We start from the raw sequence: 20,547 nt of genomic DNA, 5'->3' as shown, positions 1-20,547 counted from the left end.
TTATATTCAAAATTAAACTAATTTTAGACTCACATTCAAAATAACTCTTACTTTAAGAGAGGCATGTTGGATCTGGTTTGTACTGAGGGAGTAGGAGAAATGCATCTCCTCTCTCAAGGTCACCCTAGGTCATAAGCTCATGAGTAGAGTGACTAGATGCAGTGGCCTGAAATGTAAATGACTTGCACTGTATATGCTCATTAAGCTATTAGTTCTATTATTAACCTAATAATAGGACTCCAGTGTAATAGTGCTTACATAATAAAATTGTTAAGCAGAGTAATTAAATAATGTCATCTTACAGGTTGTGTTTTTGTAACATGAACTTACTCTAATAGGGTGGATTAAGGAGCACAATGTTAATTAGGCACACTGCTGTTTGGTATAACAATCGGATAAGCAGGTGGTGAAGAGTGGCGTGGGAGAGAAGAGCAGTTGCATAGCACTGCTGCTCTGAGTCATTCTTGTTTGTCCTAACTGATTTGAAGGCCACTATGCTAATGATGGTGCTGGGAATGGAGGCAGAAATGAGGTGTGGTCAGTTGTAGGGTTTCCTCAATGATGTTTAGATTTTATAATGTCCTCTTAATAGCTAAAATTTATTATTGGTACTCCTAAAGAAAAAAATATTTTTACTGCAACTAGAAACTCCCTTGTTCCCCCTAGTTCTCATTTTTCTATGGAAACAGTTGTTTTTGTGTGTGATTTTCGATAATGCAATATTTCTTAAAAATCTATCACTGTTCTTACAGAGCAGTCTGTATTTGTTAAGTATATATAGCACAGTATCTGACTTTTTTTTTTAAAGTTGCTTTAAGCATTGCATGTTCAGGAGTATGGACACTAAGTCGAGTTAAGGGGCTTTCATACTTAGGTATTGTGCAGGTAGAACTTTGATTTTGGTCCCTTTTGTTGCCAGAGACTGTATCTTAAAGTCCAAGAGAGTTAGTGCTGTAGAGTGAAATCCTGAATTCCTGCTTTTACTCCTTAACTATGTATATATACTTGTACAAAGAATTGAAGCCTGATTCTTAATTCAGCAATGTTTATTTTATTAAACACCAATTAATCTTTAATCACTTTTAAACATTTTTTAATATTTTATCTTTACTTTTATTTTAAATTTTTATTTTTTTCTTGGCCGGGCACAGTGGCTCATGCCTGTAATCCCAGCACTTCGGGAGGCCAAGGCAGGAGGATTGCTTGAGCATAGGAGTTAGAAACCAACCAGCCTGGGCAACATAGTGAGATACTATCCCTAAAAAAAAATTTCCTTTTACTTTTTCTTTAGAGACAGAGTATCACTGTGTTGCTCCTGCTGGAGTACTGTGGCTGTTCACAGGCAAGATCATAGTGTGGTGTAGCCTCAAACTCCTGGCCTCAAGTGATCCTCCCACCTCAGCCCTCTGATATGTAATCACTTTTAGTGACTGTATAGTTTACCCTCATATGAAGATACCTTGTACTAGTTAGGCTAAATGTTAAGATTGGTTCTAACATAAAGGTTAAATAACAATACTTAAAACAATAAAAAAGTTTTGCTTTTCTGTCACACAGGACCCAGACTCAGCAGATCAGGGCTGTCCATGTGAGGGATCCAGGCCCCTTTTTCTCTTGATACTGTGTTGCTCTTGACATGGGGTGGGTGCGTGCAGCTCTTAACAGAAAGATTCAAGTTTGATAGATACAGAAGAATTGATGGAATCAGAAAAATCATCATTTTGCAACCCCCAGGGTAATAACTGGTTCAGAAAGTAGTCATCAGTGGCCATACCACAGCTGAAAAGTTGTGCTGTGTGCGAAGTATCATCCAACAGATTATTAATTTAAAATGGAGGAAAATTCCTTTACAACTAAGATGTGGCTAATATCTCAGTTATAAAGGTACTTTCACAGTTCAAACTGACATGCTTTCTAATAGGGTGCCAAAAAAAAAAAAAAAAAAAAAGATGAGAGATGGAGACTGTTTTACATTAAAAGAGGCCAACCTATGAAAACCAAATGGGTATATAATGCTTGAATGAGGTTCCTGGATTTTAAAAAATAGATGTATATTTGTCAGTAAACTAGAAGGAACTCAAATGCTAATCAGTTGAGGATTGGTTGAGTAAAATTTGGTACAGCCAAACAACAGAATTCCATTCAGCCGTTAAAAAGAATGAAAAGGGGAAAAAAACAGAAAGGGCATTGTAGGGGTAGTTGGGTAAATTTGAATATGGACTATTATGAGGAGTTTTTTCCCACAGTAACAGATTCTTCAAAGCCAACTAAGTGTCCAACAGTTCAATTTGATTGAACTCTACCTGGAGTTAGTGTCATATTCCACCTGTTAAGAGAAATCAGTTCCACAAGACTGCTCCCACTGCGGGCATGCCAATCGCAAGTCCTGAGTCACTTTTTTTTTTTTTTTTTTTGAGACGGAGTTTCGCTCTTGTCATCCAGGCTGGAGTGCAATGGTGCGATCTTGGCTCACTGCAACCTCTGCCTCCGGAGTTCAAGCGATTCTCGTGCCTCGGCCTCCCAAGTAGCTGGGATTATAGGCGCCTGCCACCACTCCCGGCTCATTTTTGTGTTTTTTATTAGATACAGGGTTTCACCATGTTGGCCAGGCTGGTCCTAAACTCCTGACCTCAGGTAATCCATCCACCTCGGCCTCCATGAGCCACTGTGCCCAGCCTCTGAGTCACTCTTACTTCTGACCAACCAGCTGTAAATTAGGGATTCCTATAACTCCGTTCTCAGCTTCAGTAATTTGCTAGAGCAGCTCACAGAACTTAGGAAGCCAATTTGCTTACCATAACTGGTTTATTATAAAGGATATAACTCAGGAACAACCGAACGGAAGACATGCCTAGGGCAAGGTATGGTAGGTACAGAGGGTGGGGAGATGCATGGGCCTTCTGGACGTGCCGCCTTCTGGACGTGCCACCCTCACTCATTGTGTTCTCCAGTCTGGAAGCTCTCTCTAAACCCTGCCAGTTAGGGGGTTTTGTGGCTAAAAACATATGTATATATGGTCAGTTATTTCATCATGTGTATGATTGCATATGTGTGATCAATTATTAAGTGAATCTCCAGCTCCTCTTCTCTCTCCGAAGGTTGGAAAGTGAGGCTGAAAGTTCTAGACCTCTAACCAAGGCATGGTTTTTCTGGCAACCAGCCCCTATCATGAAGCTATCTAGGGGTCTGCCAAGAGTCTCTTTTTTGGATGCGAATGCTAAGGGATTTAAGTGTTCTCTGTCAAGAATCTGAAAGAAAGATCTAATAGTAGGCTGGTTGTGGTGGCTCATGCCTGTAATCCCAGCACTTTGGGAGGCCGAGGCAGGCAGATCACTTGAGGTCAGGAGTTCCAGACTGGCCAACATGGTGAAACACTGACTCCACTAAAAAGAAGTAACAAAAATTAGCTGGGCATGGTGGCGAGCACCTGTAATCACAGCTACTCAGGAGGCTGAGGCAGGAGAATTGCTTGAACCTCGGAGGTGGAGGTTGCAGTGAGCTGAGATCACTGCAACTCCTGCCTGGGCAATAGAGCAAGACTCTTACATCAAAAAAAAAGAAGAAGAAGAAGAGGAAGGAGAAGGAGAAGGAGAGGGAGGGGGAGAGGGAGGGGGAGGGGGAGGGGGAGAGGGAGGGGGAGGGGGAGGGGGAGGGGGAGGAATCAAATAGAACAAAAGATGCTGCTATCAGTCCTGTCACTTAGAAAATTACAAGTTTTAGGAGCACTCTGCTAGAAACTGGGGACAGAGGTCAAATGTAATATTTCATATTATGCCACAGTTATGGAATAGATGATAATCACTATTAAATTTCTTGGGTGTAGTAATGGTTTTGGATTTAAGTAGCAGAATATGTTTATTCTTTAGGAGTATAAGCTGAAGTATTAATAATTAGGGATGAAGTGTCACCGTGTCTTTAACTTTCAGTTTGTTCCAGAAGATTGTGTGTATAGAGAGGGATAAATACGGCAAAACATCTTTGTAGATTTGAAAATTTCAAAACAAAAGTTCAAGCAGGGGAATTGCACATTTGTTCTTTCAGACAACCTTTAGGATCATTTTGTCAAGTTCCCTCAGAAGTCTCACTGGTATTTTTGAAGGTTGCAATTAAGTTATAGGTTACTCTAGAGAATATTGGGCACATTTGCAATTTTGAGTCTTGTCCAAGAACAAGGTATCTCTCCCTTTATTCAGGTTGGCATTATGCCTCTGAAAGTTGGAGTTTTGTTTTTATAGATCCTATACTCTTATGGTTATGTAGTTAGAATGTTTCTTGTTGCTTTTGAGAATGTGATTTTTACTGTATTTTTTTTTTCTACTTGTTTTTGTTTGTCGTAATATCAATATCAACAACTTCAGTATTTGTTGGTATTTCAGTTGGTTCTTTTGGACTTTCTAGGTGTCTAATGTTTCAAATGATGATAAATGTGCTCTTTTTTACTTGTAAATCTCTCATATTGTCCTCTTGTCTACTTACATTGACTAGATTTTCCTTTTTTTTTTTTTTCGAGATGGAGTTTTGCTCTTGTTGCCCAGGCTGGAACACAAAATGGCACAATCTCCGCTCACCGCAACCTCTGCCTTCCGCTTTCAAGTGATTCTCCTGCCTCAGCCTTTCAAGTAGCTGGGATTACAGGAGTGTGCCACCACACCTGCTTTTTGTATTTTTAGTAGAGACAGGGTTCCTCCATATTGGTCAGGCTGGTCTCGAACTCCCGACCTCAGGTGATCCACCTGCCTCAGCCTCCCAAAGTGCTGGGATTATGGGCGTGAGCCACCATGTCCAGCTTGCGTTGACTAGAATTTCTGAAACAGTATTAAACAGTAGTGATGCTAACAACTACTTTTGACTTGTTTCTTCTTCAGTGGAATTAATGTTATAGGAGTGTTTCACCATTAAACATACTGCTGATTGTTGATTTGAAAGGTATCTGAGAATATGCGTGTTATATAAAGGAATGAATGTTGAATTTCTTTTTTCTAATTTATATTTTTCTTTTTTAAAATATATTTTGTTTCTGTAGTAGATATGAATGTTGAATTTCACTGTGGGCTTTTGGTTTCTATCATGGGTTTTGTTTTTTTTTTTCTCTCATGGGATTTTTATAGGATTTTTCCTTCACGTCAATAAACTATATTAGATTTCCTAATAATGAATAGTGTCTCTTTTAAAATGAGATTGGCATATGGGGTTTTAAATTTGTTTTATATCATCTCTCCCAGGCTTTGGTTTCGATTTTACTTTGTTTCGAAAAAGTTAAACTTTTAATCTTTTGCTGTGCTCTAGAACAGTTGATACGGCGTTACACTTGAATGTTATTTGAAGATTAGAAGTAATTCATCTGTATCTGAAGAATTAATAACAGCACTCTTTTGGATAGTTAGCAGCATTTTAGTTTCTTTGTTGGGCCTGTTTTTTATTCTGCATACTATCTTATAATTCTTTTTTCTAAATTTTGGTATTCTTCCTTTTATCTTCCTAAGTGATTAATTTATCTTTAGCTTTATTCATTAATGAAAATATTTATGACTATATGAAGTGATTGGGATGAATAAGTGGTATTTAACACTTTTTGCATTGTCAAACCTGGCAGCTCTAACATCTGGCCTCATTTCCTGACATCCTGGCTCTTTGATTCTCTGATCTGCACTAATATCCTTGTCATAACTACATGAGCCAGTAAATACATTCTCTTTTGAGTTTTTGCTTGTACTATCTGCAGGAAACCTTTAGCTGGGTGTTTATGGACATGTCATGGAAAAAGCTTCATGTGACTAAATAATTAAGTTGTTTTGGCCTTGTATTTCTTGTTTTTTTTGCTATTTCCTTTGTTTTATATCTTTTATTAGGTTGCTGCCCCTCCCACCAAAGAAGCTTGAAAGATGTAAAATTTTGTTAGTTCTACCGGTGAATACCTGTTCAAGTATGCTTAAACCCTTGACTGGGCGCAGTGGCTCACGCCTGTAATCCCAGCACTTTGGGAGGCCAAGGCAGACAAATCACAAGGTTAGGAGTTCAAGACAAGCCTGGCCAACATGGTGAAACCCCGTCTCTACTAAAAATACAAAAAATGAGCTGGGCGTAGGGGCAAGTGCCTATAATCCCAGCTACTCGGGAGGCTGAGACAGGAGACTCTCTGGAACCCAGGAGGCGGAGATTGCAGTGAGCCGAGATCGTGCCACTGCACTCCAGCCTGAGTGACAGAGTGAGACTCTGTCTCAAAAAAAAAAAAAGAAAAGAAAAGTATGCTTAAACCCTTATTTCCTCTCTGTCTGCTTCAGAAAAGTCTACCTGTTGATTCCCACTATGAAGTATGAGGATATGTATTTTCTTTCACCAGTCCAAATCCTTCTTGTTGGTTTTTATTGATTCCCCACTACCTTTCTCCAGTTGAAATTATTTTTACCCTGGGCAACATAGTGAGACCCTGTCTCAACAAAAATACAAAAATTAGCCAAGTATGGTGGCATGCCCCTATATTCCCACCTATTCAGGAGGCTGAGGCAGGAGGATTGCTTGAGCCCAGGAGATTGAGGCTGCAGTGAGCAGAGGTTGTGCCTTTGTACTACAACCTGGGGGACAGAGCGAGACCCTGCCTCTTAAAAAATAAAATAACATAAATTATTTTTATATCACAGACATAAGAAAAGTTCATGGTATGTTAGTAAGTAAATAAAGCAAGGTGCCGTACAGTGTGCATAATCTACCATTTTTTAAAGGAAGAAAAATAAGAATATATCAATATTTGCTTGTGTATGAAAAGAAACTGGAAAAATACACAGAAAATTAATGAAAGTGAGTACCTGTTGATAGGGGTGGGAACAAGTCTTCTCATCCTGTACCTTTTTCCACTGATTTTTGAGTCATGAGAACATTACTTATTCCAAAGGAAGAACATTTTCAGATGGTACTTAAAAAATTGTTGCCATTACATAACTTTGTTTCCTAATGCTGATAACATTTAAAACCATAATTAACCCTGTTTGCATTGTCATACCTGGCAGCTCTAACATCTGGCCTCATTTCCTTTTATTTTAAAACCATAATTATAGTGATTTAGGTTTAATTTTGTAAAGTATTAAGATTCAGTGCCCAATGCCACTCTTCCTACTAGTTCTTGTTCATTAATTCTTTGACTTATATCTCAGGGGTGTGTATTCAAATAGATATTTCGGGATAAAATGTAATTGTATTTCTTTTGCTAGTTATAGAATTCTTATTTCGCAGACTATTATTCCTTAAAAATGGTAGACCATGCTCAGTTGTCTCCAGTTTGTAATGTAAGGTGTCTGAAGCTGGTCTTCTTTCTTTTTTCTTTGTGAGCGATATGACTCTACTGCCTGGATACTAGGAAGCTGGTTTTTCCGTTTTTATCTCCAAAAATAAATAGCTTTATTAATTGATATCTTGATGTTGCTGCACTTACATACGTTTTCCTGGTATGTAGTGAATAATTTTGATCTGTGTATTTGGGTGTTCCTTCATTTGTGAAAGTGTATTTTGTAAATCTGTCTTTGAATAATTTTGTTTTGAGTAGTAGTATTATTAAATACTTATTGAGCACCTAACTCTGTACCAGGCACTACGCAAGTCTCTGGGGAATATAGTGGTAAGTAAAGCAGTCATGGTCTCTGTCTCTCTGCGTTCACACACATCAGTCAGACCTAGGTTATATAAGTGCCCTTAGTTCATACTAATTATGTCTCATCATATTGTGTAGCAACTGCATTTCCATGTGTCATTCCGAGCCAAGATGTGAGCTTCTTGAAACTCAGGCACTATATTCTTCTTGAAACTCAGGCACAATAGTATATAATGCTGTTGGATTCCCTGACATATGGGTAAGATCTCAGTAAATTTGAGTAAATGGCCCAATGTTATTGAAATGCTGCTCCTGTTTCTTAATCTTCTTCCTAAATTTTGCTCTCTGCGTACCTAGTGTGATCTGTTCTTAACCTTTGCCCTTTTCCTCACCCCTTGCTTGTAATTAATTGTTCTATGGGCTACTCTTTGCCTTCTGTAGTATATCAACCCCTGCAACATTTTTCTACTTGATGCTCACTTTTCCAACTGCCATATCTTCTATGTACGTAATACATGTCTCCTTTTTAGACCATTGACTCTGCAATTCCAGCACAACTATTTCTGAAAACAAGGAACAGTATTGAAACATGATGTTTGATTTTATTCCATCTGTGTACTTGGTGATTTTATTCCTTTCACCTAGTGGCCAAATCAGAATCTACACCATGGCATAGACTTTTCCTGTCTGTAGCCAAAGCTTAGCATGTGTTGATATTACCTGATTAATCTTAATATTATTTCCCCATCTTTCTTTTAAGGGTCTGAATGTTGGTATTTTCGGATTAAATTTAGAAACTAGTCCTGCTTTGTGTCATTTTTGTCCTTAACCATGTATAAAAGCAACATACTAATGCTTATACTAACTGTAGATTTTAGTCTTATCATTATAGAGCTGTGTATTTATTGGCATAACATTAATTCTGTGGACGAAAACTATGTATAAGAATATTATCAGTAGTATTGACTGATTCTTGAACTCCTGGTTTCAAGTGATCCTCCAGCCTCTGCCTCCCAAAGCACTGGTATTACAGGTGTGCCCAGTCAGTATTGACTGATTCTAAAAGATTACTAAATTCCACTAAATTATAAGTAGTGTTTGCTGAGTAATAAATTTTTCTTAGATCTTATTTATTCAGTCAGCAGCAGTTAGTTTCCAAAGAGGCATCATCAGCAGGGGTTCTTAACTCTTTACAGAGTTGGGGTTACTGGCAAACTCATTTTTCTCATCAGTTTGGGAGTCAGAGAGACTTATGCAAATTCATTCCAGTCTGTTCTTTATTGTAATTACAGCTTAATTTTTTTATCTTCAATATGTTTTGTAATCATAGTTTATGCTTGCCATCACCGAAAATATTTACTAACTAGACTAATGAACCACATTGCCTTTTTTTTCTTTAAAGACCGTACCTTTAAAATATTGTCTATTTTGAGTTTCAAAATAAAAGTATCATCACATGGTAGCCTGTTTTCTATAAAATAATACAATTCAATAAAAAATGTTTGTTGAAAACCTGTTAATCTTGCTAATGAGCTTCAGTTCGAGTTAGTATTTGCTGATCTGTATCCTGTAGTGTTCAATCTCAGGATTTAATTTGAAGGGAATTAATACTAGGTTACCTCTTTATAAAGGTAGAAATCATAATGCTGTTTTGTTGTGTTTTTTTTTTTGAACTTTTTGTTTTTAAACCCTTCAAATTGCATATGTACAAACATTTTAACTTAAGAAAGTAGACTCAACTAATGTCTGAATATCCATAGTTCAGCCTTTGTCATGCCTTGCAAACCTGATTGGGTTAATGTGTGTTTTCAGGATTTTAAAATTATTTTTCTGGTGTGCCAATGTTTAACCTTGTACCATGTTATTGAAGTGAAAACAATTCAGTTTTGTTGTATTTTTCCTCTTGTTCTTAACAACATAATGCCATAGAGGACATAAAAACCTCTGCTCTATCCCTTGTGCCATGAGGTTCAGAGGACAAAAGACTTTTTTTTTTGCACCAAGCTAGAAGAGGGTAAGATATTAGAGGTGAGATTTGTTTTTTCTTTCTTTCTTTTTTTTTTTTTTTTTTGAGATGGGAATCTTGCTCTGTTGCCCAGGCTGGAGTGCAGTGGCTTAATCTTGGCTCACTGCAACCTCCACCTCCCAGGTTCGAGCAATTCTCTTACCTCAGCCTCCCGAGTAGCTGGTATTACAGGCGTCTGCCACCACTCCTAGCTAATTTTTGTATTTTTAGTAGAGATGGGGTTTCACCATGTTGGCCAGGCTGGTCTTGACCTCCTGACCTCAGGTGATCTGCCTGCCTCGGCCTCCCAAAGTGTTGGGATTATGGGCGTGAGCCACCATGCCCAGCCAAGATTTTTTTTTTTTTTTTAACCACTCTAGTTAGCTGTCCCTCTCTGAATATTGGATAGGAATGTAATCACATTTTCACTGTTTTCAAGTGTATTATACTACTGGCGGGTACACAATTTCCAATCATCTGTTAAGGAGAAACTAAGAACATTTGAAACTTTCACCAGCTTTCATTTTGAGGCGTTACAAGTTTTTGAAAAAAAAAAAAAAAAAAACAAAAAACACCTGATGTTGAAGTTACTATGGTCCTAAGAAAAGCCCTACGTTTTGATTATTTGGATTATGTCTTCTGTCCTGAAAAGTAGCCATCTTACAGGGATTGCAAAGATCTAAGTCTTTCTGGTATACAAAGCTGGATGATTTTGAACTTGACACCAGGTAAGCCATTTCCCAGGGATTTATGAAGACTAATGAAAATACAATTATTATACTGGTAAAATGTTGCTATATAAGTAGGGTGATAGTTACTATTACTGATATTATAGGTATTTTTTTAAAATTCTGAAATGACTTTAGATACATTGCTCCCTGCTTGCAAGTCTTGAGTCCTCCTTTTTGCTTGCTTTCTGTCTTTTTGTTCATTCCCTTAGGTTTTAAGAATAGCTACAAAGTTTTGAAAATGCTTTATAGTTTGGCTCTTTTAAAGCTATAGGCTAAGAGTGTTGACACAGGAAGGTCTTCTCACATGATCCCGCTTTACCCATTAACGATGTCTATAATGCAGTATCATTGTTTCCTCAAAGGAAGTGACTGATAGGGCCAGGAATAAATTACAATCTTAGTGATACAGAATCATTTTGTATCTGTTCTGAACATGATTTATGCTTGGTCCACAGTTAATTTTTATTTATTCTGTAAGTCCTTTTGAATAAATAAAAATGTTTATAATGGAAAAGATCTTGTAGAATAAAGGGAAAAGGAACTCGAGAGTTATTAATTGCAAATCAGAACTGCATTTCTTATTTTATTGGTATGCTTTCAACAGGTCCATAAAGTCACAACTATTTTTATAGTAATAGATTATGATTCGCCTTTTGTGCTCTCATTCTCTTGTGAATATACAGTCAAGTTTTCCAGAGATTATATTTTAATATGTGATGATATCACTGCCCTGACAGCTAATGGAACGTGTGCTTGTGTATTCTTGTTTTAAACATTTCTGAGTTTTGACATTTAATATGGTATATAGCAATAGATATGAACCAGATAAACAAAAGATCAGTAATGAGTTTAGAAGAACCCTGAGACCAAAGTTTGAGAACCATTTTTCTCTGGCATAGTTAAATTGGAGTTACAGACTTTTCCTTGTGATTTTGTGTTTGTTGTAGGGAACCATAACCTCTTCTGTTTCTGCTCTCTCAGGGAATAGAATGGGAGGCATTGTTTTAAGTCTTGCTCTGTCCCCTAGGCTAGAGTGCAGTGGCACAATCAAAGCTCACTGCATGGTCATAGCTCATTGCAGCCTTGAAATCCTGGGCTCAAGTGAACCTCCTGCCTCAGCCTCCCCAGTAGCTGGGACTACAGGCATGTGCCACCATCCCCAGCTAATTTTTAAAATTTTTTGTAGAGATGGATTCTTCTGCGTTACCCAGACTGGTCTCAAACTCCTGACCTCAGGCAACCCTCCCTGCCTCAGCCTCCCAAAGTGCTGGGATTATAGGTGTGAGCCACCATGCCTAGCTTAAAATGTGAATTTTAAGTGTGATTGGTGCAATTCAGGAAGGTGGCTCTTAACAGTTCTTGCTTAAAGGAAGAAAGCTGAAAATAAAGAGACAGAGACCTTTCTTTTTAACAATACTGGCCAGAATTACTATCTTTTGATGTACTCTCATCACTGGAAAGGCCCAAGCATAAATCAGACAACTATTGAGAGTATTTTTAAAGAAGATTATAGTTCAGATAGGGGACTATACTACTACAAGGAATCTAATAATACAAAGTTCCTTTAAAACACACTTAAAATCCTGTAATTTTGGGGCTGGAACCACTTTGGCTGCATGTAAATTTTAACAATAACAAATAAAGTGGTGTTCTTGTTCATAGGTGTCACCCAGTTAAATGCTTTCCCATTACATCTTTTAACAAATTAAAATGAATTATAAAAATAGACTTTCTAATTTGTTAGCCCTGTTTCTTTCTCCCATTAAAATGATATATTTAACTTGCTTACTACTTTTTTCCCTATGTATTTTATTTCAGTTGGTCGCATTATGTTTCAGCTCTTCTCAGACATATGTCCAAAAACATGCAAAAACTTCCTTTGCTTGTGCTCAGGTAAGTGAATTAATTATTCCGATGAGAAGCTGTGTCTTACAGTTTTACCGTGCTGAACAGAATAGATATTTTCCTGAAATTATAATGGACTTGTGAAATTAGTTTTCTGAATTAAAAAAAAAAAAAAAGAGTTACTTATACTGACTTCTATATGAAATCAGGGAAGCATTTCTTAAGGGGAAGATATTAGAAAGGAGTGATCTCAAAAATGAAAAAGAGTAAGAATCTACATTATGTAATGGAATCTTCTCTATACATTTTAGTTTATAAAATAATAGCACACATTCAAAACTGATTTTATGAAATTTTATGAATTTCACTACTTTGAAAAAATTTAGTATTCCAAATTTTACAATAAATTTTAAATAAATAGAAAAAATGGGGAGGGAAACATCTATAATGTTACTTTAAAATTAGAACACACTGGCCGGGCGTGGTGGCTCAAGCCTGTAATCCCAGCGCTTTGGGAGGCCGAGGCAGGCGGATCACCTGAGGTCAGGAGTTCAAGACCAGCCTGGCCAACATGGTGAAACCCTGTCTCTAATAAAATTACAAAAATTAGCCGGGCGTGGTGGCAGGCGCCTGTAATCCTAGCTACTCGGGAGGCTGAGGCAAGAAAATCACTTGATCCCGGGAGGCAGAGCTTGCAGTGAGCCGAGATTGCGCCGTTGCACTCCAGCCTGGGGGACAAGAGCCAGACCTCGTCTCAAAAAAAATAAAATAAAAATTAGAACACACTGAAATTTTAAATTCTTACTTGGATACACTACGCAATTTTTGCCCTAACTCCTTAATTTTGTTGTTTGTTTATTTTGAGACGGAGTCTGACTTGTCTCCAAAACAGACTGGAGTGCAGTGGTGTGATCTCAGCTCACTACAACCTCCACCTCCCAGATTCAAGTGATTCTCCTGCCTCAGCCTCCTGAGTAGCTGGGACTACAGGCCTGCGCCACCACACCCGGCTAATTTTTGTTTTTTTTGTTTTAGAGGCAGGATTTCACCCTGTCGGCCAGGCTGGTTTCAAACTCCTGACCTCAAGTGATCTGCCTACCTCGGCCTCCCAAAATGTTAGGGTTACAGGCGTGAGCCACTGTGCCTGACCTCGTTGTTTAACTAGAGTGACAAGTGTGTCTTATATTATGTCCTATAGCATGTAGAGTCTGTACCACACAATTTTACATTTACGTGCTGCTTTGTATTATTTATTTTGGTTTGCATGCATGTGTGTATGTTAAATTATCATGTCATCTACTTCTTATATCTCTTCCAGTGCCCAGCAAGATGTGACACAGGATTAATTGGTTTGTTCTTTCTATGGAAGGATGTATGTATAATTAAATTTCATTTCTTTTTTTTTTCCAGGAGAGAAAGGCCTTGGGAAAACAACTGGGAAGAAGTTATGTTATAAAGGTTCTACGTTCCATCGTGTGGTTAAAAACTTTATGATTCAGGGTGGGGACTTCAGTGAAGGTAGAGCTAAAAGTTGTGTTCCTAATAACTCCATCTATCAGTTTCTAAAGTATTTCATTATTACTCTTAGTTCTAAATATTGTGTCAATTACAGTATGATATAAAATGTGGTCAGTGAGTACTTGTTGGATGAGTGAATATTATAGATCCAGAATGTGTGAAAAAGCAAAATACCACGTAAGAAATTTTATCTTGTTTTTATGCAGTTTATTAATATTATAGTTACTTAGTGAATTCCTTTACAATGAATGCCAAAGTACTGTCTGATTGCTTTTGTTCTAGAATGTTTTTGATGTTGTTACTGTTTGAAATAAGTGGATTGTGAAGATGGCTTTTTTTATGGTATTTATTGTAATGGGATTTGACATATATTTTAAAGATGAAGTTAATTGAGGACTCTGAGAATTTTGATTATTGCAGCAATTATAACATTCCAAGGTTTCCTTCAGCAAATTGAAGCTATCAAAAATGATTTATGTGTTAGTATATTTTTAATGTTCATTATGGCTTAATGTAACTCATTACTTGCAGGTAATGGAAAAGGTGGAGAATCAATTTATGGTGGATATTTTAAAGGTAAGGCTTATTTTACCGTCTTTTGTTTCAGTTCTGATATTAAAGCAAGTTTGATCATATACTTTTAATGAGAAGAGGTTTACTTATAGTTCACTTTTTGCATGAAACTAATGCTGCATGAAAATACTTTATTTGCATGAATTTGGGGATAAATTATATTGTAATATATAATTTTTAATTGACAAGATTAATTAAGGCTAACTTTATGGTTAAACATGACTTTCAGCATGGAGGTTAGGCAACTATATACATGAAAACTCCTATCTTCCTGCCTAAAACTGTCAACATATTCTTTTGTTTATAGAGAATGTGGTCTTTTGCAAAATGAAAAGGTAAGAGAACGAAGCTCAGTAACACAAACTCCAATTCTGTTCCCTTGCACCCTTCCTAATAAATTTATGGACAGTCTGGGTCAGGTTGTGGCTGGATTTCTATATTGCTTGAAGACTTGGAAAATTCTGTGTATTATTTTATACATACTTCTGTATCTTTTCATTTCCCAATGGGTTATTAATTTCACATCAGGGAAAAGAGTCTAGTTGTGGAATTTTTTTTCCCCTAAACCAAGCAATTTCTTTGAATAAAAGTTGAATTTTCTCCTTTTTCAAAGGTTTGTATGTTTTCTTTTGTATATTAGAACTATGACTGTGTTTATTCTTATAATAGTAGCATCTGCATAAATCTAACTATTGCACTTGCCCCAAAAAGCCTTAGAAAAGTCAGTTGCAGAGGTTTGTAATGAAATCTAATATTACTAGGTTTTAACGCTATAATAGCTTCAGTGTTATAATAGTCTTTTATATTTCCTTTGGGGGAAAATGGATTACTACTCTTTTTCAGAAGCCTGTTCCCAAGGTAATCACTTTTTAAAGTTTTCTATGTTTCTGTTTGTTCTGAAGAAGATTTGTTTGTATGAATGTTAAAAGGACATTTAAATTAGTTTTCAAGGATATTCCTGCTGGAATTAAAATAACTCTAAGTGATCTTTATCACAGATTTTTTTTCCTTTGAACTAGTAGGAAACAGCTGTTTAGCTGGTTCTATTATGTAGCAATTTAAAACTAATGCTTTAGGCCACTTTGTGGTTGTTCTCTGTGGCAGATACTTTTGTACCTTAAAATTGTATTTTGCTATTTAAATTTTTGTTTCACAGGGCTTTCCTGCTTAGATAATTTTGTGATACAATTGAGTATACACATACTTAATTTAGATATGTTCTTGTAACTTACTATAACATAATTTTTTTGGTCTCATAGTCTAGCTTCAATTCAGTTGAATAATAAATTTACTGTATAAAAATTAAACACCTAAAAAGATTATTAAACTTCTTCCATGTATAGTACATTAGGCAAGCTAATTGGAAATTTGGAGGAAGTAAGCTAGAGATTTTTCTAAAATTTTACTAGTTTTCCCTGAAAGTTAATAATTTAAATATCATTTAGCCAAAGTGTATTACTACTAAAAGTGACTGTTCCTTAGCCAAAGTGTATTACTACTAAAAGTGACTGTTCTAAGGCTGTTTGTATAAAGTATTAAATATATGTTCTTTTCCTCAAGGCTTTAATTAGTATCTTTTGGCCTTTTTATGCTTTTGTTATTTGATTAGCTTAAATTTTTCTTTTCTGAGTGTTCAGTCAAGTTATCTGTACTGACCAGAAGAGGAATTTCATCTTTTGCTTTCTATTTATTACTTGAACATTACTTTAAAGTGACTTATAATTGGAGACTGACAAATTTGTGTTTTCTTCAAACAGATGAAAACTTTATTCTCAAACATGACAGAGCGTTCCTTTTGTCAATGGCAAATCGAGGGAAACATACCAATGGTTCCCAGTTTTTCATGTGAGTAGGCATAATTCAGAGATGAGCTTTTCTTAAACAGAGAAGCGCTGTTCATAAGAAAGATGGTATAGTTAAACCAAGTTTAATGCTAAAATTCTGTCAGCTTTATTTTTATTATTAATTTCTAATATCATTGAAACTTAGAACGTCTAACAACTGCCTCAGCATTCAGCATGTATCCTGGATTGGAAGAATGGGACTTAAAAAACTTAAAATTTACACATTGTTTTCAAAATATGCCGTCATCTTCAAAAAAGATGACGGCATATTTAAGCCCCTGTTAAATTTGAGTGCTCACTTACCAAAACTAGATTGGAACATAAACTATTGATGAACATGTAAAAATTGTTCATAGTAGCGGATTCAGTTATTGTACCCCCTCAGCAGGGAAAGCAGTTTGAGTAAACCATTGCATGGTTGTTTTTTCCTCTTACTGTTGCTCTTTGAGGCAATTTTGAGAGAGGTACTGTTATTTTCTGATGTTATATAGAGATAGGTGACCTGCTGTTGAGCATACATTTTAGAAAACTCAAATTTTATGAGGTCTCCATGCATAATTGAAATAACCCATTGTTGCTATCATTTCCACCAAAATTTATGAGATTGTCACTCAGGAAACTTAAGAATACTAAATTTGCTTTTGAAAAAGCAAATATATTTACACGTATGTGCATTGCACAACCAAAAACTTACCTTTTTCTTATCTGAAAATTCTAAATAAATCCTTTGGCATACTTTCAGTTATTTTCTTATCTAAAGCTGCTTCAAAACCTATTTTTATCATAATTCTGTCATATAAAATGTGAAAGATAACTGTCCAGCAGGAGGGTTATTGTTTTTGATTGGAAGTGAATCTCAGTTGTGCTATGTATGTTGGAGAAATATTTCATTAATGATTTATTGAAAACATTTTCTTTGTCATCTTTCTGAATGAATGAGTATGAATGGCGCTTCCCTGTCTTTAAAGGAGTATGTTACTGACATATAAAACTCAAATGTTAAATTTTTCTGAAAAATATATTTCTACATGATCTGATAAAGTTCAGATAAGGGGCATTCTATTCCTAAGAATGTCCTAAAAATGGAAAACTGATAAAAAGATTATGCTTAGAATTATACACGTAAAAGACCTACAACAGTTGTTCTCTTATCTTGTTTTGATCCCATAGGTTATTTGTTATTACTCTTCTTTAATAGAGTGATTTTCTATTCTTAACCTTCTTAAGAGCCAATACAAAGCAGAAAGAAATATTTTCAGAAAGACTTTTTAATAGTAACTTAATGTAAAAATTGTTTATCCTTTGGTTGAGGTTTCCCATTTCCATTTTTAAGCTTATCTGAACTGTGAACATGAAAAACATAATGATTCATTGGTCAAGAAGCTACTATTTGAGGGCTCTAAAGTTTCTTTTAGATTTCCTTTTTTATATCAGTACAATTAAAATTTATCAAGTAGCAGCAGCTTCTTGATATTGTTATATACATTAGCTTGTTCATAAAATGTTAGAGTTAAAACTCATTAAAAATGCTATCGTTAAACATACACTAATTAAAATTCAGTATACGAAATTCTCCCTTCAAAAACATCTTATTTTTATTTTATTTAGTATTTGCTTAAGTATTTTCTAGGAATATCTAGTAAAGGCCTTTACTGTTTTCTACATGGCCTAATTTTATATTGGACTACAATTTTTGAGGAGGAATGCCAAATAAACAATTTTAAATCAATAAATTGCAATTACAATTTTTACACTTATTTTCAAAGTTAATTTACTTTAGATGGTAGTAAAATCACTGTGAACTTCTGATTGAAAGAAAATTTTTTACTTTTAGTTTGAAATTTCCTTCTAGAAAGGGGTTTGCAGTCCCTTTGCAAAGGAGTAAGCAATCTTGGAAGTAATTGACTATTTAATCCTCCTGTATTTTTTCTAAAGATTTTTGTGTCTGTATACTTTCTTTATGCTGGCTAGAAAGATCAATTCTCAAGAGTTGCAGGATAAAATCAAATTAACTTTCATGTTTCAGAACTAAAACATATACTTGCATTTATGGGAAGGATAGGTAAAAATGGAGATGGTGGCTGATGAAAGAAAAATCTTTGAAACTATGTTTTTACAAGCCTTTTGGAGTTGAAAGTATTAAAATATGGTACGCTGTTTTCAGGTTATGTATATGATCACAGATAATAGCTCTGATGGTCACAGAGCTTGCTGATGGCTTCCAAAGGATGGCTCCTGCCTTTTACCCTGTTACCACAGCTCCTCATATGGCACCTTGAGTGTCAGTTCTGGAATCTGAAAAAGAAAGGATAGTGTAAGAACGGTGGTAAAATAAAAAGAACTGTCTTTATAGTTCCTGCTTTATGAGCTCAATAAGGATTTTTAATACATCATTGCAAAATTGTTTTTGTAGTTTTTGTTACGAATCTGTTACTCTGCAATTCCTAAAGAGTAGATTTGGTGCTGTTAGTGTGGGTATTTGCAAAACATCCCTCAAGGATTCTTGTGTTTTGTGCATTAACTACTGTCTTCATTACTTACACATTTAAAAACTCCCCCTTCCTTAGGCATGTGTCATTTTTATTCAACATAATTCTGCTTATATTGCTTTCTTTGGCTGGAACAATTATATACATAATGAAAATCAGATTTTCTTCTATAAATCTATTTGTAATTTTTACAGTAACTTTATTTCTACTACTGTATTTGTTATAATGATTTTGCTCTCGGGGGTCTATATAGAAGAAAACTTGATTCTTTTTGGAATAGTACTGCTCAAGAAATGTGGAAGAAGTGGTATATGGCACTATCCCCTTGAATCACTAAGGAAACAGTGGTTTTATTTTGAACGTTTTTGAAGGAATTCAAAGACTTGGAACTAAAGCTGCCAGGTTAATTTGGTATTTATTTTGTCCTTTGTATTCTTATTTATTTTTTAGATTAAAGAATAGGAAGAAACCACAATAAAAACTAGAATTATAGAGTCATAGAATGGAAAGGGATTTAGAGATTATCTAGTCCAACCTTTTCATTCTGTAGATTATGCTAAATTCTTGAAAAAGCATGTAAAGTCCAGGTTATAGAAATTTTACTTATAATCTGGAAGAAACTGATAGCTAGAAAAAGAATCCTGCACACTTATTCATATTATTAATGCCTTTACTATAAATTTAAGCTTATTTAAGCTCAAAATTTTATTAACCACTCTGCTCTGGATTTATTTTAGTTAAGGATTAGAAGCATCAAGCATTTTGCTGGAAAACAAAATGATATTTGGGGAAACATTCTTTCCCCTTTTGCTGTTAGTGATAGCTTATTAATTCTGACTGTAATTGTCATTGTCTTTATATACATTAATAAAAAAGACAAAGATGTTGTATAAAATAGTCATGAAAAAGATTAAGTAAATAGTTTATAGCTTTGTAGTAAGTAACTTTTGGGATAGGACACTAATATAGCTGTCAGGAAACCTTGATTTTAGTTTTGTATGTACCTTGAGTTAGTTTTTCTTAAACATTGGTATGAAAATATGGATGTAAAAGGAAGAAGGTGTTTTGTAGGGTATTCCTAAGTTTCTGAATGTGTGGAATGATTTGTGTGCAAACATTGTCTTGCCTAATGGAAATAGTCATAATTGCCTAGTTTTCTTTAGTCTGAAAAATGTCTTAAAGAAGTATTGGGCTCATCTTAAATCAAGAGCAACAGAAGTCTCTTCATCAGCTGCTGTTAGAACATGAGTCTGCACAGCCGTAGAGTAGGTCTGCAGAGCCTGCAAGAACAGTTCCTGTCACTGGCCACTGTCAGTGGTTATTAATAATTATAACAATGTAAGAAAACAAGATAATGTAGAAGAGTCAAACTTTGAACTTTAAACAAAACATGTTTGCTACATTTTAGCAGTCATAAATAGGGCAATGGTGGGGGCGGGGCATAAGGAGTTTTAGAATATGTTTTATGTCATTTAGGAATCTGACTTGCAAGTACCTAAATGGGAGAGGAGTGCTGATTATTGCAAAGTAGTGGAGCAAAGAGAGTTGAGGAGTGGTTGGTTTCAAGGGGTTTGTAAAGCTATGTTGACATTTTGGGTAATAAAACTAGATTCGGGGTAGAAATGCTTTTTCTACCCACATATTCATAAATTTATGTAAGAGGAAATGCTAGTAAGTGTTAATAACCTGAGAAGTTCTAGCTTTTTCCTTCCTTTCTTTTGGGGTAATACCTTCATATGTTAACTTCAGATTTTTTCATGAGCTAAGATGTTTGTGAAACTTAGCCATAAACCAAATTCTCTGAATGTCAAGTGTCATCCCTAACATCCAGGCTTAATAACTTAATGTTTATGTAACTTATGTACTAGCAATGTGGAAGAAATTTTTTATCTAGTAATATTTGGTGTGTATTACCTTAACATTAGTGCTGATTTTTAGAAAGCACTTCTATTTTGGTGCC

The 20,547-nt window shown here is 35.5% G+C and overlaps 1 protein-coding gene across 8 annotated transcripts in view; it reads left to right on the top strand.

Annotated features, from left to right (window-relative positions):
- Positions 1–20,547, top strand: part of NKTR (natural killer cell triggering receptor) — a 49,126-nt gene that overhangs the window by 5,905 nt on the left and 22,674 nt on the right. For 5 of the 8 annotated variants that reach the window (XM_007983799.3, XM_007983801.3, XM_073010306.1 and 2 more), the window contains 4 exons: positions 12,137–12,211; positions 13,574–13,681; positions 14,213–14,257; positions 16,012–16,099. In XM_007983799.3, the coding sequence (XP_007981990.3) occupies positions 12,137–12,211; positions 13,574–13,681; positions 14,213–14,257; positions 16,012–16,099 (316 nt within the window). Of the gene's footprint in view, positions 1–12,136; positions 12,212–13,573; positions 13,682–14,212; positions 16,100–20,547 lie in introns of those variants that run through there. The other 3 variants (XM_073010307.1, XM_073010308.1, XM_073010309.1) reach the window with 3 other exon arrangements.

This window comes from Chlorocebus sabaeus, chromosome 22, assembly GCF_047675955.1.
Source record: "Chlorocebus sabaeus isolate Y175 chromosome 22, mChlSab1.0.hap1, whole genome shotgun sequence".
In the NCBI taxonomy this organism is placed as follows: Eukaryota; Metazoa; Chordata; class Mammalia; order Primates; family Cercopithecidae; genus Chlorocebus; species Chlorocebus sabaeus.
The sequence above is the reverse complement of the archived record's forward strand: the minus strand, read 5'-3'. Positions and strand labels throughout refer to the sequence as shown.